The sequence below is a fragment of the Quercus suber genome, unplaced genomic scaffold, assembly GCF_002906115.3.
Source record: "Quercus suber isolate HL8 unplaced genomic scaffold, Cork oak 2.0 scaffold_341, whole genome shotgun sequence".
In the NCBI taxonomy this organism is placed as follows: Eukaryota; Viridiplantae; Streptophyta; class Magnoliopsida; order Fagales; family Fagaceae; genus Quercus; species Quercus suber.
This window is the reverse complement of record NW_027069793.1, coordinates 356459-373221: the sequence shown is the minus strand read 5'-3', so window position 1 is coordinate 373221 and position 16763 is coordinate 356459. Positions and strand designations below refer to the sequence as shown.

Below are 16763 nucleotides of genomic sequence, written 5' to 3'. Positions count from 1 at the left end.
ATGGCTTTGGTGGGGGTTTAGGTAGGTCACACATTTACTACTTACAATTTTTTTACATAACAAGTTACTATAAAAGTTATATAACTTTACATTACCTTTGAGCCCATTTGTAGCAATGTTTGAGAATTGTTATTTAGTTTTTAATATTGTGAAAATTTATATTTAAATGTTATAAAAATACTTGTAAAAAATGTTAATATTGTTTTAAGCCTTAAGAATTGTTATTTAAATAATCGTGCCAACTGCCAACCAACTCTTTTAGCGTTCTTTGCTCCAAAAAGTCTCACCGACCAATTGGCATTTTCCTCATTTTGAAATTTTTTTTTTAAAGTATAAAAAGAAAAACCCGAAAAGCAAAGGTCATAAAATAAGTCAAAAGAATAGGAAGCCGCAGTTGAGAGAAAGCAGGAGCGAGTAACCGTACACTATTTCTGAAACTCTGAAATCCCAAATCCAATCTAACCTCTCTCAGATTTCTCTCTTCAAAATATTTTTTAAAAAAAAGCTAAAGCTGTCAGAACAGTATCCACAGAAAAAGCCATAAAGATTAAAGACTCTAGTCTAGTCTACTGTGGCGAACCATGAACTCGATCTCTCTACCAAATTCTCAACTCCTCACGCTATGGCCTAACTCACTTCTTCTCCATTATCCCAATCACTTTCCTTCTTCTTCTTCTATCTTTCCCTCTTACACTTACACACCGCCACCACCACCACCACCACCACCTTCCTCTCTCGCTACTGCTTCTCTCTCCAAACGACGCCGTTTCCATTTCTCCGCCGGCGGCGGCAGGCCCGTCGTCTCCGCTTTCTCCGGCGTCGGCGTTACCAACTCTCTCCCGGTGAGTCTTTTATGATTTCAGAGAAAGAAAGTAGTTATTGGACCCCGAGGGAATTTTATTTTTATTTATTTATTTGTCACATTTAAAATTGGAAAGGCTTTTGATGGATATAGTTTTTATTTATTTATTTATTTATTTATTTTTATATTAATATAATATGGTTTTCACTGTGTTTGCTTTACCAATATCTGAACCTGAACTTACCGAACATGAGTGAAAACATAATATAATACATATATCTCAGTATCTGTCTATATATATATATATGTGTGTGTGTGTATGTAACTATGTATAATAGTCAGTAACCCTTGTCTTGCTTCAACAAATTATGAATTTTTTTTTTAATTATGAAATTTGATAATTACAGCAGTTGTTAATAAGCATTTATGGAAGGCTTTATCTAAGAAGCGCGGATACTTCATTTGAGGTGCCGTACCCGTGTCGTAACCATTGTGTAATGTTAGAATTTTTCAAAAAGTCATAGGAGAATCCTTATTGAATTTATACTGGATTAAAAAAATACGTATCAAAATAATGACTAGCAAATATATGGGCTTTGATTTTATTTATATTTTATATCTAGAGGAGTGGTGCTAGCTACAAGTTCTACTACATTAAGTTTACAAACTGAATCATAGATAGGCAATTCAAATTTTCAGTTATGAGTTGGTTGAAGCCAACCAATCAAGTTTATCGCCACATTAGTTTGTCAACTTTATTTAGTAAAACTTGTAGTGCATTTGACATTTTCCTATATAGATATATAGATACAGATTGATTTGCTTTTGTATGTATTTTGACATTATATACTAAGCGGCCAGTTTTCATTTCCGGGAAATTTTTTGGCAAAAAGTTACCTGTTCCGAAGTTCAAATTAGATGTCAAAACCTCTTTTTTTTTTTTTTTTCCCCATCAAATATATATGTTTCTTTTCTCTTTTTTTTTTTTTTCTTTTTTGGTTGGCTGCAGTCAACTTCTTTGAATGTTAGATATGGTTGAACTATCTATTAGCAAATTTCCACATGGAAAAGTCATCTACTAGTTATTTTTCTCTTTGCCACTTCTCATTGTAACAAGGGAGACAGCTAGATGTTTTTGAAGTTCTTGCAAAGTAGACCAATTCTGCTTCTGCATGTAGATTGAAGAGCACACCCTTGTTTAAGCTTCTAGTTGCCAGTGCAATTTTTATAATACTACTAGGGAGCTAGGCACATGGCTTGAATGTGCTTGTTTACAGCAAGTTAAGATTTCAATCATTTACTACAAAATAGACTCATATATGGTGTAGTTAAGGTAAAATTGGAAAGTCACAAATTTTGTTTATGAGGCATTGAGGTATGATGTTTCTTTGTGTAGCTTACTTGCCTTTGCCATTGTATAAGGTAGATGCATTTTTCAATTAGGTTTCATGTCTATTTGTATCATTTTCTTCTCTTTATCTTTCCAATGCTGATTTTGTTTGCTCTTTTTATATCTTCCGGTTGGGGAGTGGGGAGACTACATTTATTTTTGCATTTAGAATTTATTTGATAGTTTGATCTTGATATTTCAGCCTAGAAGCGGAACATATACTGTTGGTGATTTTATGACAAAGAAGGAGGAACTACACGTTGTAAAACCTACAACTACTGTTGAAGAAGGTATTACTGATATTTGAGCTTGTACTTTTGGGAATATCCTATGATTAATTCAGTGTTTTTATTCATTGTCTTTTGTTGTTACAGCTTTGGATGCTCTTGTAGAGAAGAGAATAACTGGTTTTCCTGTGATTGATGATCAATGGAAATTGGTAAATCTATTTTTGTTTTAACTATGATAGGAAAGAAAATAAATAACACACACGTGCACACACACATATATGGCATAATATGATGCAACATCTTTTGGCATATGAACAGTGCATTATTTTAAATCTTGAATTGTAGATATGTATTGACAACATAAATTATATTGTTGTTTGATATAATGTTTTAACAGCAGCTATGTTTCTTGGAGATTGTTATCTGTGGAATGCTAAAGAATGATATACAGAAAATTATGATATTTGGTTTGTGCTTGATATATTTCCTAAAATAAATATGTCTGAGTGCCAAGTGCAGGAAGCAAAATGTTGGCTACCATCTTATTGCATTAGAATAAAAATTTTGACACTTCAATTATGTGTTAAGCACGGTAAAACTTGAGAAAAGAGAGGAACAATAGAACCTTTTTATGGGGTTGAATACCAAAATCATCTTCTCAAGGAATCCATTTTGAGATCTTTGTATGATTAATTGACTACTTTGGGTAGAATCCCCGCATCATCTTATCTAGAGTTTTTAGATCTTTTGAATCTTAATTACTAAGGGAAAAAAAAAGGTTCAATGCACATATTGTGTATCCAAACAAGCTCCTCTTTCAAATAAAATTATTTTTCTTACAAAAATAAAAATTTGAGAAACATTTTCTGCTGAAAACAGAGATTAGGAAATTTTTACTTATGAGAAAAAAAAAGGAAATAGTTACTCTGTTTGGAAGATCTGGGGAAAATGCCCTTTTGCTCTATGGTTGTGAGATATCTCCTGTAGTCTTGTTAATATTGTTAGGACTATATGAGTTAATGAAATATTAGGAGAGTGCACCAAGTTAACTGTGAAAATGTTTCTTTTAGAGTGTTTATAGAAGAGGGAATTTGAGCCCTTTCTATGTTGCATCAAGGACAATGTGAAACATGCACGAAGACTATGAGTATCAAACATGTTGAATCGAGAACATTGTTCTGGTGACAATATGGTATGTTGTATATGATCTTAAATTATGTCATTATTTCCTTCTCTCTGGTGGGGCTTTCCCTTGCAATATGAGTTCTACAGATGGACAAAATTTAGTTACAAAATTGGTTGTAGCCTTAGGCTACAAACTCACTTAATAAAATAAATATTATTGCATATTTTGAAAATCTAACTGTTGAATTACATGTTTTTTACGCTTTTAATGTATATGTCAATTTTTGTGTCAATTGGATATCATTTACTATATAATCTATAATTTTATATTTTATGTATAATTTTAAATTACAAAAACTTGCAATTTAAAAATTTATTGATGACATATCTATTGATCTTTAATTTTCTTGAAACTTTGCAAACATGGAGGATATAAGAAGAAGATGCAATCCAATAGTGGATTTGTCAAAATTCACCTTCAATAAAAAGATATTGAGTGAGTTTGTAGCCTAAGGCTACAATTGATTTTGTAGCTAAACTTTGTCCTTTACAGATTTAGGGGAGGTCGTTATGCTTTGTAGACAAGGAAGTGATGGGTATGCTGTTTCCCCTTTACTCACCTTTGCTAGAACTTTGAGTGGATTGCCATGGGTAGAAGGAGATGTGGAAGTGTGGATGTAGGGAATGGGTAGGAGTGAGGATATGAGCTAAGTACTTATGCCATATAATAGAAATTTTGCAATGATCATATAAATACCTTATCTAAATTGGAGTCCAGAGGCTGGGCATGCTACTTTTGCCAAAAGCGGTGGCACAACCACCCTTCATTGACCCCCAAAAATTAAATTTATTTTTTTTATTTTTTATATAATACACACATATATAAAGGTTGGCCCCTTAAAATAAGAGCAAGTCCCCAAGAATTTGAGTTTTATATAATATAAATCCTACATTTTCTTGATTTTATCTTTTGAGCAAACTTAGGACTAACAAAATACTTCTGTCCAAATTGTGAACTCCCTCCCTTGGCTTGACTTGTTAGTTTTAGGGTGGTATGATATTGAATTAAGAACCTACTCAGCTTAGTATGTAGATGATAATTTAATCCATTTTAAAATATAACGAGCTAGTATCCAATTTTTCTTGTTCAAGATGGTACCTTTAAGTGACTATGGATGATTGATTTTCTTTTATTTATTTTTTGGTTGATGAGATTTTTATTATTGTCCACTTCTATTGGTAAGTTGATTAATAATAATAATAGTAATAAGTTGATTAATAATTATTATTAATAATCAATTATAAAAGTTGATTAATAATAATAATAATAATAATAATAAAATTATTATTATTATCTGAATGGGTCAAATAATTAGTTCATATGAGTTTGATTTTCTTCAAGGCGTTGACTTGTGGTTGTTTTTATGAGGCAGGTTGGTGTCGTTTCAGACTATGACCTGTTAGCACTTGACTCGATATCAGGTAGTATGGAAACTATGATGCCAAATTTGAGATGTTTGTGGAATAATTAGATACATTTCATTAACTTCAAATAAATATCTATTTTTTAATTACAATATCAGAAGACACTTGATTAGAAATTAAATTTCACTAATAATTTGTCACAATAACAATTTAGGCCTGTCTGTCACAATAACAATTTAGCTATCAGTTTTTTGTAAAACAGCTACTTATTTGTTCTTTTATGACTATTAGGTGGCAATCAAAGTGACACAAATTTGTTTCCTGATGTCGATAGTTCATGGAAAGTATGTAAGAATGTTCCTCTTCCAAATACTAGTTCTCTATCATGATTAAATTTTGTCCATTGCTTGTGCTGCTATGGGATTCTTGTTGGAGGAACTTTGGGAATGGGTAAAACTTAGGTGCTATACATTTGGTTCCCCAGTTAGATTCAAACAAATTTGTATTATCCAATATAGTGCAAACAATATAATTTTTTGCCGAGTAGAATTAAAATCTTAAAATCCATTTATGTGTTTAAATTTAATTGGGGAACCTTTTGTATTGCACCCAAGGACTTGTACCTAAGTTTTCTCCTTTGGGAATATGGTTGAAGTTGATGTTGTAAATCTGCTAATATTCATAAATATGCAGTATATAGACCAGCCTTGGACATGAACGCACGTGCAAGTGCATTGTGCACACAATGTACACACGTGAACACTTGTGCATGCACACATGGTCCTCTTCAGCAAGACTGTTGGAATTGAGAATCTTCTCAAGAGGAACTAACTTCTATGTTTAGGGGTGTAGGCTACACGATAGGAGGCACCATGAACTTAGAAATAAGAAGTCAAAATCAAAACCATGGTTATGCCAGCATTTTATTGCAGCTGCTATCCGATGATATTTTGAAGTAGGGTTGTGAGTCATACAGCCATTAGAATTGCCTGCTTAGAGACTGTAAATCATTAAGATTTTTTTACGAGTTCTATATATGCAATGAGGAAGTTAAACACCAATTTTCCTAGTCTTATAATATTATGGATTTTTGTATAAACTATACCGTTTGGGTACAAGTGATAGACATATCTTGTTACAACATGACTATCTTTTTTGCATGTTTCCTTTCAAGTTCTTGGAGCATTGCAGTAACATAGTTACTGCCTAATCTGTTTGAGGAGGTGGTATCTAATGAGACCTTCCTCTCGCAGCATGTGGGACCCGTAGATGTTGGATATCTAATCTGCAACTTAACTATTCATGCCTTTGTTTTGGCTATAGTCCATTAGCAGCCTTAAACTCAACCGACTGGGATTTGCTATATGGATCATTATATAACAGTATTCACTGTTTAGGGCCATATCGCTAGTTACCTCTCTAAAAGCTTTTACTTTTATTTGTAAGTTCTACCTGTCATTTGGGCCTATGTTTTTCTTCTTTTTACTACTACATCACAGCATTGGTAAAAGGGGATTTAAGTGCAATGTGGCAAAGTGCCAGGGATGAAGCGCTTTTTACACCTAAACTGAAGTGAATTTGATAAGGCATGCCTAAACTGCACTTTTGTGCACTTTTTTTGTTCTTATGAAAAAGATAAATAACTTATTAAATGTAATTGTTAGATCTTAATACTAATGATATGGGCCCCTGATTTCTTATATGAGTTACATCTTTTTTATGGACTGGCTCAATCTCTCTCAAATCCATCCCCCTGCCCTGCCTATTTTGGACTGGCTATATCCTTTCTCTCTCTCCCAAAATCCAATCCCTTTTTTTCTTCTTGAGTTTTATTTGGACCAGACAAATTTCTAGGAAACCCGCCAGCCCCATTATATAACAAATAATGGTCTGTTTGAAGCTGTTTGGATGTCATGAAAATTGTTGGAATAGAAAAGGATCAGGATTATGCATTTGTTATTTCAAGCTTTTTTTTGAAAATTTGTGTTTTTTATTTTAAATAAATTTATTGTTTATTAATAACTTTTTTAAAATTTAGCACATTATTTTGAAAATGTGTTGTGCCTATGGTCTTGGAGGCCTTCGCAAGTAAGTGCACCTCACACTTCACCAACACTGCTCCATCATTAATATAATAATTTTTTTTTGGGTATTTGAGCACTAATAGGCCTGTATTGCACGTATCTAAACCATCTCAATCAACTCTTGCTTATTTTATCCATAATTGGTGCCATCCCATGTTATCATAAATAAAAAGGGTCATGAAACCTTTGGAATCCCAATCACATTATTTTTATTTTTTATAACTTATATGTAATGAAATTTTATTTATAAAAAGGGGATTATATGAGAGCAATGCAACAAATTAAGACCTAAAATTACAAAGATCCATGAACTCTAAAAGAGAAAAACAACTAACATTTCCAATATTTCTCTACCAATCAAACAAAGATCTAAAAAGGCAGAGACTCAAATGAAGCAAAGATGCTTCAATCCCATCAAATGATCTAGCATCGCATTTCTTCCAAATAGACCATATTACACAGGGATATAAACTTCCACATGTCATAGCTAAAATTGCCTTTGAATCCGCTTCTTGAACAGACTAGGAGGCCTTTCCCCAAGCAAGGCATAACCTAGGAAACATCAAAACTAGAGAAAACCATAGACTGTACCTCCCAACCAATGGCACAATGAAGGAAAAGATGATTTATATTCTCCCCATCCACTTTGCAAATATAACTTAATCCGTAATCCATTGTAAATTTTTACCACATGCAGCAGTCCAAGTGGAAATCAGTCACAATATTCTCAGACAACATGTGAAACTTGAATTTATTTGAGAATTTTATTGCTTACTTTAGGGATTGCAATGGACTCATGCCAGTTGGTTTGATATGTTACAGCAAGGATTTTTTTTTTTTTTTGGAAAAAATACAAAACATTAAAGAGCAAATGAAAGTTATGAAACATGTTTGGCCTAGTTCATGCTATATAGGTTTTATGTTCAATTCTTATTTGATTCAATTGGTACAATCACTTAGACTTTATATCATGACGACTTTGTAATTTTATTTGTAACTTATTTTGTCATTTGGGTGGATTTGGTATGGGCAGCTATGTCACTGCAGTTTTGACTGTGAGAAATTTTCAGATGTGAAGTAATTGTCTTATATAACATGAACATGACTTTACTCAAGTGCTTGATTTAACTTTGCAGGATAAAATATATTGGTCATTAGTATCATCCCTTTTTTTTTTTTAAGGCTAGAATCTTTGTATATGCAAAACAGTCCTAATTAATGTAGGCTGTACTTCACTTGGTCTCTGTCCTCCCTACATAAGCAATTGCTAAAATCATATGCCACGTGTGAGTCCACTAAGATGGAGTCATACCCTAGCCTAGAACCTAAAGCCATCTTGTTGCTCTTTGTTTTGTAATTCTTGAGCTTACTTTTCAGATAGAAGAGATTCCCTATCTAGGAATTCAATGAATTGTGTGAATAATTTCTTACTTCTTGCAATTCTGGATAATTGTTGCAGACATTCAATGAGATACAGAAATTGATTGGTAAGAATAATGGTAAGGTTGTCGGGGACTTGATGACTCCTGCTCCACTTGTTGTTCGTGAATCCACCAATCTGGAAGATGCTGCTAGGTATTATTATTGTTATATATTGTTAATTCTATAATATATCTTTAAAAAAAAAATGTTTTTAAAGAGAGTTTTCTGTGAATTTGTGAGTGTATATGTTTAGTTCTCTGTCACATCATGTTTTTTACATGAAAATTCACTTTTACAGCACCATATTTTGCACTTTCTCAAACATTCTTTGAACTGTAGCAGGGATGGGACTTACTGTTTCTTACAAATATGTGGTTTTATCATTACTATGCATATGTTTTCTACAAGTTGTGACCCCAAACCACACGTCTAATATGAAATTGATGATATGCTGAAATGTGCAGTTTGACACAGTTTATGGTGTTGGTCATTTTCCCGTCTATCTAAAAAGTTGGAATCCTGAACGCTCTAAAATTTTGTTTTCAATTCCAGGTTGTTGCTTGAAACAAAATACCGTCGATTGCCTGTAGTAGATGGTGATGGTAAGCTGGTAAGAATTTTACTCTCATGCTTTTCTGTTGAAATTTCATTTTAGATGCTTGGCAGCAGTGGGTAGTTTCTGAATGACATGTGATTAAATGTGGAAGGTTGGAATCATAACAAGGGGAAATGTTGTTAGAGCTGCGCTTCAGATAAAACGTGCCAGTGAGAAGTCAACATAATTCAGCATGATTTCGGTGGAACTGCTCTGCTGATAGAATGCGAGTCTGAATGGTTGCCATAATTCATATATGCGAAAGATATGTAACCTTTGAATCACATTTATGCAACAATCTTTTGGCATCGCAGTTGTGCAGTCTCTTGCTCCAGAGTTGTTTGTTGAGCCAACAATATCATTTGGAGGAAGGTGTATAATTGCTGTCCTAGTTATCTTCTTGGCCATTATTTTAGAGGTAAGTGATTGATTGATTCCTGTCCCTAGGCCTTTTTATTATGCAGTGGTGCAGAGTTGATTTGGTGCAGTGTAAGCTGACTTTTATATTGTAATCTGCAGTGTGTTACAATTTACATTTATGAAAGTATATATATATATATATATATTTGTTATAGTCCAGATTAGTATGACAAATTTAAATAAGTAAAAAAAAAAAAATACAAATTTAAGGAAAAGTTCAAATCTAGCTGACTGCTACTGCATTAAGGTCGCTGACTCCAACCATACAGGGCTAGCAATTTTAGCTAGACTGACTCTCGAACGGTGCAGGTAAAAAGGAAACGATTGTAAGAGCGGCCTCTGCAGCAACCTAGTGATACATGGTATAGTTATTTCATTTATTTAATATAAATAAATACTAGACATAGAAAGAATCTAGTCTGATATTTTGAACGATCCCTTGATTTTCAATAGAAGAACTTCTGTCTAACCCATTCTTCAATCGAGGTCTCCAAGAAAAGGAACTTACTATTTCTATTTCTATTGAAGAAAAGCTTGAAACCTCTTTTAGATATGAGGATTATTAATTCTTAGGTGAAACTTAGTGAGTTGAAAGTGTCGCATATGTAGCCTTTGACTAAGAATAAAAAGGAAAATCGACTATACTTGTGCTGATAAGGAAGGAAATATAAAAAAAGACAGAAATTTGAAATTGAGATGGTATATGAACTTATTTCTGCTAGTGTGGTCATCTGCATAATATTATAGATTTGTTAAACACAATATGCCCAAGTTTTACCATTGAGATTATATATTATTACAAGTACACTCAGCGTAAGAACTTAACCAATTCAAATTGCCCAAGGATGCTACTTTAGACGGGCATGTTCAGACGTTACTTTCTTGGAAGCTTGCCTTGCTTAGCTCTGGCACAGCTCCTAGAGATCGCTTATGGTCTTGAGGCTTCCAAAGCCAGAAGAGATTGAAGATTGGCTTCCCTTGGGATATGAAGAAAGGCTACTGAATACTAAGAGAAGGCTGTTGATAAATGGTTGGGCACCACAGTTGCTGATATCAGAACGTGCGGCTGTGGAGGGTATGTGATATATTGTGGATGGAACTCTACCATTGAGGGTGTGAGTGCTGGTGTGCCAATGATCACGTGGCCGCTTTCATCAGAGCAATTCTTCATTGAGAATTTTATGACTGATGTGATAAAGGTGGGGGGGATTTCAATAGGGGATGAGGAGTGGGTATCATGGCATGCTGAGCCTTTGGTGACTGCGAAGAGGGAGAAGGTGACCATGGCAGTGTGTGGATTAATGGGGTAACAATGAAGTTGAGGTGGTGGGAATGAGAAAGAGAGTGAAAGAGTTGGGGGAAAAGGCAAAGGAGAGCTGTTGAAGAAGATGGCTCTTCTTATGTCAATGTGGAGTCTTTCATAGAAGAGCTCAGGTCTTTCCTGCAAAGAGAGTCCGGAAACTGCCGGAGATCAGATCAAGAATGATTTGTTGGTGGTTTAGTGAGTAACTGCTTACACTGTCGTTTTTTGCTTGATTAGTAATTAGTAATTACTATGGTCTTGAAAGCATTGCATTTTGTTTTTCACTACATAATTTCTTACGAGGACCACTACTGGCAGTGGCAACTAGATATACGGTGTTTCTCTTCCTTCAATAAAACATTAAACAAGACGAGGATATGATCATGTGACTCGACTAAAAAAATGCGCCCTCTGTCTTATTATTTTAAAAAAAAAAAAAATTTTTTTTTTTTTGTTTTTGATAAGATATTTCAACCTCTTTTTGATTGCATTAAATAAGATTGTTCGGGGATAGAGGGCCTCCCTCGTATTATACTTGGTTTCCTACAACTAGAAATGGCCGAAAAGAACCTAATAAATTATTATATATACTTAAGTCATGTTTAGTAACTATTTTGTTTTCTATTTTTGTTTTCTTGTTTTTAAAGGAAAAAGAAATTTTTTTTTTTACTTTTAAAAATGAGAAACACGTTTGGTTAGTTGAAAGGAAAAACAAATTTTCTAAAAACAAAATTCAAGAAATTTGTTTGGTAGTTGTTTTTGAAAAAGTTGAATTTTGTTTTGTTTGGTTAATTTAAAAAAAAAAAAAAAATTTTAAATCAAAAACACGTTTGCTTCAAAGTATTTAAAATCCTTACACCTAGAGGAGTTATAAAATCAAATGTTTTGTATATAACATTCAAGCCTGAAACTTTAATTATATAAGTAAGACTAAAACTATAACACTTTAATCAAGTGTTATAAAAGATAATCAATAACTAAAGTTTATAACATGGCATCAATGCTTGGGAATCAATTTCATCAAAATAATAATAATAATAATAATAATAATAATAATGTGGCATCAATGATGCCTATTATTTGCCAACATCAATCCTACGATTTGATCCCTATAAGTTGCCATAGCTTCAGCAGCTTGATCAATTAAGTCAACAGTGTGCAATGGCTCACCCGAATTATTTATACTTTCATCTTCAACAGTAAGGTTATGAATGTTGAACTGAGTAAACAAGCAAAAGTCTCGGTAGATGGTATCTCTCAGTACAATATAGAGGTAGAAACCACAAGGTGCAAGGATAACCAGAATCCACTAGATAATAGCCACCTAACAAAGAAAATAATAAGATAGAGGCAAGTATGACATGGTGAATGAGGAAAAAAATGGTTACTAAACATAGCCTTAGTCTCCTAATTAGTTTGGTGATTTATAAGACAATACATGTATATTGAATCATGAGTCATTAAATCATTTAAGGGTCTGTTTGGGATTTGCTTATTTTACTGAAATTGAAAACTTTTTACTAAAAGTACTATAGATAAATGTAAAAGTTAACTGAAATAGAATAGTGAGACCCATAAATAGTACTAAAAAATGCAGTGAGCCCATGAATAGTAGCAAAAATAAGCTGAATAGTAAAATAAGCTAACTTTTTAACTTGGAGCCAAATGCACATTAAATAAACGATGTGATAAAAATACAAATGAATGGTCTTATGAACCCTATGTAGTGAGTTTAGAGGAATTCCCTTTAATCTATAAGTGCTACAATCTATTGCATGTTGTCACTCACTATCTTGTTTTTGGTGGACTGTAAATTTTTGACCTTGAGATCCTCAAATGGTGTTACGGAGAATAGCAATCATCGCAAGGACTAATGCACTTAGAGCATTCGCATCAGCTCTTTTATAATTGTGTAAAATACAGATTTTGACCAATTTTACACATTTTGAGTAAAAAAACACCCACATCAGTGGGTGTAAAGATGTGTAAAATATACACAGCCGGTGTAAATGAACAGTATACCGTGTATATTTACACGGTTACTGTTCATGTGTATTCGATTTTTTTATTCTTTTTTTCACTCTCCTCTATCAAACTGCAACAAACTAGTGCGGGGAAGAAGGCGCTAGCGCCACCACCAAACCCAGAGCCACCACCAAACACCGCAACCTAGCACAGAGAATTAACTCAAAATCAACACCGCCTAACCACCACTCAATCACCACCACCACAACCCATCCAGACCCATGATATTCCAATCACAAAATCAACCAAAAACAAAGAAAAATCAAACCTTCAATGGAAAACTCAACAACTTAGAACCCAAAATCAAACTTTCAACAGAAAACCCATCAACCCAAACCCAAACTCAAATCAAGGCCGCTGTCACCACTGCCATGGAGAGCTTGCTGCTTTCTTTGCTCGTGGAGAGCTTGCTGCTGCCATTAGAGAAGAGAGAAACAAGTGCTGAGCTACAACAAAGGAAAAGATAAAAATAAAAAAAAAATAAAAAAAAAAGAAAGAAAAAAAGAAAAGAAAAGAGAACAGACCGTGGGAGAGGAAGTAGAGAAAGGATGTTGTTTTGTGAGATATAAAAGGAAATAATAAAACTGAGGATCAGATGTGCGGTGACCGTGGGAGAGGAAGTAGAGAAAGGACTTTGTGAGATATAAAAGGAAAAAATAAAAGTGATGGTCAGATGTGTGGTAGGGGTTAAAAGTGAGGGGGAAAGGAAGCTTCCTTTACTTGTAAATATATCTAAATATAATTTAATTATAAAAGAATTATGATTGAGATTTTTTTTTTCAAACCAAGCATGATTTTATCTGGAATTTTATTAAAGTCTATATTAAAATTTTTAATTCAAATCAGTGCCTCTTTTTTTTTTTTTTTTTTAATTTTTTTTAAAAAACTAAAATCATACTCCATGGCCACGCTCTCGTCCACCTCAAAGGACTCGCCGTCTGAGCTTTTCAGGGTCACCTTCTTCGTGTTCTCCTTCTCCTTCTCCTTCTCCTTGTTACTCACCACCACGCTTGTTGAAGACGACGCCATTGTTGTTTTCACAGATAGAGAGAGAGAGCTAGAGAGCTGTAGTGTTGGGATGAGAAGGTGAAAGAGTGAAGGACAGAGTATTCATAAAGGAGGCGTGGGGCTTAAGAAACTGAGGCGGCGTGGTTTTTGTGTTGCGTACTTCTCTTTTTGAGAAAGGTGTTGTGAATTTTTTTTTTTTTTTTTAGGAAAAAGTTGTTGTGAACTTAATAGTTAAGCTAATACTTTCTTTTTGGGGATAGAATAGTGTTAAGTTAATACTAATCCTTTGCCCATAAAAAAAAAAATAAAAAAAAATTACCCTTTTTTTTTCTTTTTTCTTTTTTGTAGCATAGGATTTTAAAAATTGTATTATTTTAGTGTCCTTAGGGTGAGTTTAGTTTGACTTTTGGAGAAAGTTGTGGTTTTAAAAAATACGGTATGAAATTTGATTTTTTTTTTTTTTAAGCAGAACATTTAGTAAAAATTGTCAAATGGTGTTTTTTGAAAAAACTTTTGGCAATATTTATCAAAATTTTTGTTTGAAATGACAAAATAATTTCATAACATTTTACAATAATTTTATTTTTTGAGAAATAAACACATATACAAGGGAGAGGGAAATAAGATTTCACAATAATTTTATAAAATAATTTTGGATAGTAAGTAGTTATTGGTGGATAAAATATTTATGTTAGTAGTAACCTAAATTAAAATCAATTATAATTTACCACCTAAAATTTGTAAAAAAATATTGTGAATATAGCATTATTCAAATCAAATTATTCAATTTTTTAAATATATTTATTCACACCCTTGCCCCTACACCCAACCCAACACATTTTCCACTTCTTTTTTTTTTTTTTTTTCCTTCTCTTTTTCCTTAGCCACATGTAGGGGTGTGCAACAAACTCGCCAAAACTGACCTGATCCAATCCAAACCACCAAGTTAGGTCGGTTTTTAGGGGTGATGGGTTGGGTTGGGTCATGAATTTTTTTAACAGTGGGTCAGGTTGGGTTTAGGTCATGAGATTTACAAACCTGCCTAACTCGACCCGACCCACCTATATTTAATATATATTTAAATATAAATATATACATTAAAAAATATATTATATAATTTTGTTATTTATTTTTTCCCCTTTTCCTAAATAAAACCTAAACCCTAAGTTTTTCTTTTATAGTTTGTGTTTGTTTGGCATTATGCTCATGATTATTTGATTATAAATTTGCTCTTACTTGTAGTGGTGTTGTTCTAATTCTCAATATAATAATAATAATAGTAATTAAAAAAAAATATTGTCTAACCCTACTCGATCCACGTGAATTGGGTTGAGTTGAATTGTTTTTAACCCACCATGATGGGTTAGGTTAAAAAAACTTCTCAACCTGACCCATACGCACCCCTAACCACAAGAACCAACCCTTCACCTTTTGAAAATGGTTGTAAATTATAATTTCCTCAATAAAAATATTACCCGACTAAAGAAATTAAAGTGCTAGTTAAACCTATATATTATAATGAAAAGGTGCTGTGTGTATGATGTATCACACATCTTATTACTTAATAGAAAAACAAATTAGTTGAGGCATTTTATAATTCTAAAATATCAACTAGGCCATTCCAATTTTAGGTTACGATTTGTGATAAAATTAAGTTCACTAAAATTGCAATCACAGTAGTAGTACTCATGCCTTAATAACTTCTTCTTCTTCTTCTTCTTCTTTTCTTGGGATCAAACATTATCCTTAAAATAAATCCACTTTAAAACATTCAACCAAATATTAATAATATATTTTCTCAATTTTTTTTTTGATAATATATAAAGCAACTAGACTAGTCATAAAACTCCATATCTGTTATTATGAAGATGAAATATGATCTTAGGTCTATAGTATTTCTTTGGACTATCTGGCTTTTGCCCTTTATTTTTTTTTTATTTAGCAATTTGCCCATGTTTGCAAACTATATAGGGGCGTGCCCCTATTTCGATACTCGATTATCTTAAAATCGAGTTTCAATGAAATACTCGATTCGTAGAAAATCGAGTTATGCCCGATCAAACTTTAAAAAAAAAAAAAAAAAAAATTGCATGGAACTTGAATATCAAAAATCGAGTTCCATGCAAAAAAAAATTTTATAAGTGGGAGCCCTATAATGACGTTTTTATGCCCTATAATGACGTTTTAAATTCCTATAGCGGCATTTTCCTGCAAAATTTTTATAATTGTGATCACGCCATACAAGTTTAGGGACCCTATAGTGGCGTTTTTAAGCCCTATAGTGACATTTTTAAACCCTATAGCAGCGTTTTCATGCAAAAAAAAATTTTATAAGTGTGATTTTTCCAGCAAATTTTTTTTTACAAGTGTGATACCATTTAGGAAGCCCTATAGTGGCCTTTTTAAGCCCTATAGCGACGTTTTAAATCTCTATAGTGGCGTTTTCCTACAAATTTTTTTTATAAGTGTGATTACCCTATCAGGGAGTCCTATAGTGGCGTTTTTAAGCCCTATAGTGACGTTTTAAAGCCCTATAGTGGCGTTTTTGAACTCGATTTCTATAAAATCAAATTCCATGTTTTTTTTTTTTTAATTTAAGTTTGATCAGGCATAACTCGATTTTCTACAGATTGAGTATTTCGTAGAAACTCGATTTTAAGGTAATCGAGTATCAAAACAGGGGCATATCTCTATGTAGTTTGCAAATAGGGGCAAATTGCTAAATAAAAAAAAAAATTAAGGGCAATAGGCCAGATAGTCCGTATTTCTTTCTTTCATGTAGGTTGCAAGGCAATACAGTTGCACTTGCTTTAGCCTAAAGAGCAAAACTTTATTTTTCATTACAAATCTGGTCCACTAAATATTTTGTCTTTTGTTTTGCCTAATTTTCCTAATTCATGATTAATAATATATCACGTATTTCTTTCTTAAAAA

At 32.9% G+C, this 16763-nt stretch overlaps 1 protein-coding gene and 1 long non-coding RNA gene across 4 annotated transcripts; one reads left to right on the top strand and one right to left on the bottom strand.

The window, feature by feature from the left end:
• Window positions 1–359: 359 nt before the first annotated feature.
• Window positions 360–9647, top strand: LOC111992141 (CBS domain-containing protein CBSX2, chloroplastic). The gene is made up of 8 exons (XM_024023969.2): window positions 360–842; window positions 2395–2482; window positions 2567–2631; window positions 4981–5029; window positions 5264–5316; window positions 8516–8631; window positions 9031–9088; window positions 9186–9647. The coding sequence occupies exons 1-8, from the start codon at window positions 582–584 to the stop codon at window positions 9258–9260; spliced, it is 765 nt and encodes a 254-aa protein (XP_023879737.1). The 5' UTR covers window positions 360–581; the 3' UTR covers window positions 9261–9647.
• A 2758-nt stretch (window positions 9648–12405) lies between these two features.
• LOC136061692 (uncharacterized) lies at window positions 12406–13615 on the bottom strand. 3 transcript variants are annotated; one of them, XR_010623526.1, is made up of 2 exons: window positions 13346–13615; window positions 12406–13267 (listed from the first exon to the last, which is right to left on the bottom strand). It is a non-coding gene; the product is annotated as an uncharacterized LOC136061692 (long non-coding RNA). The 3 variants fall into 3 exon arrangements; XR_010623527.1 differs by having other exon boundaries at window positions 12406–13262; XR_010623528.1 differs by having other exon boundaries at window positions 12406–13234.
• Between the last annotated feature and the right edge of the window lie 3148 nt (window positions 13616–16763).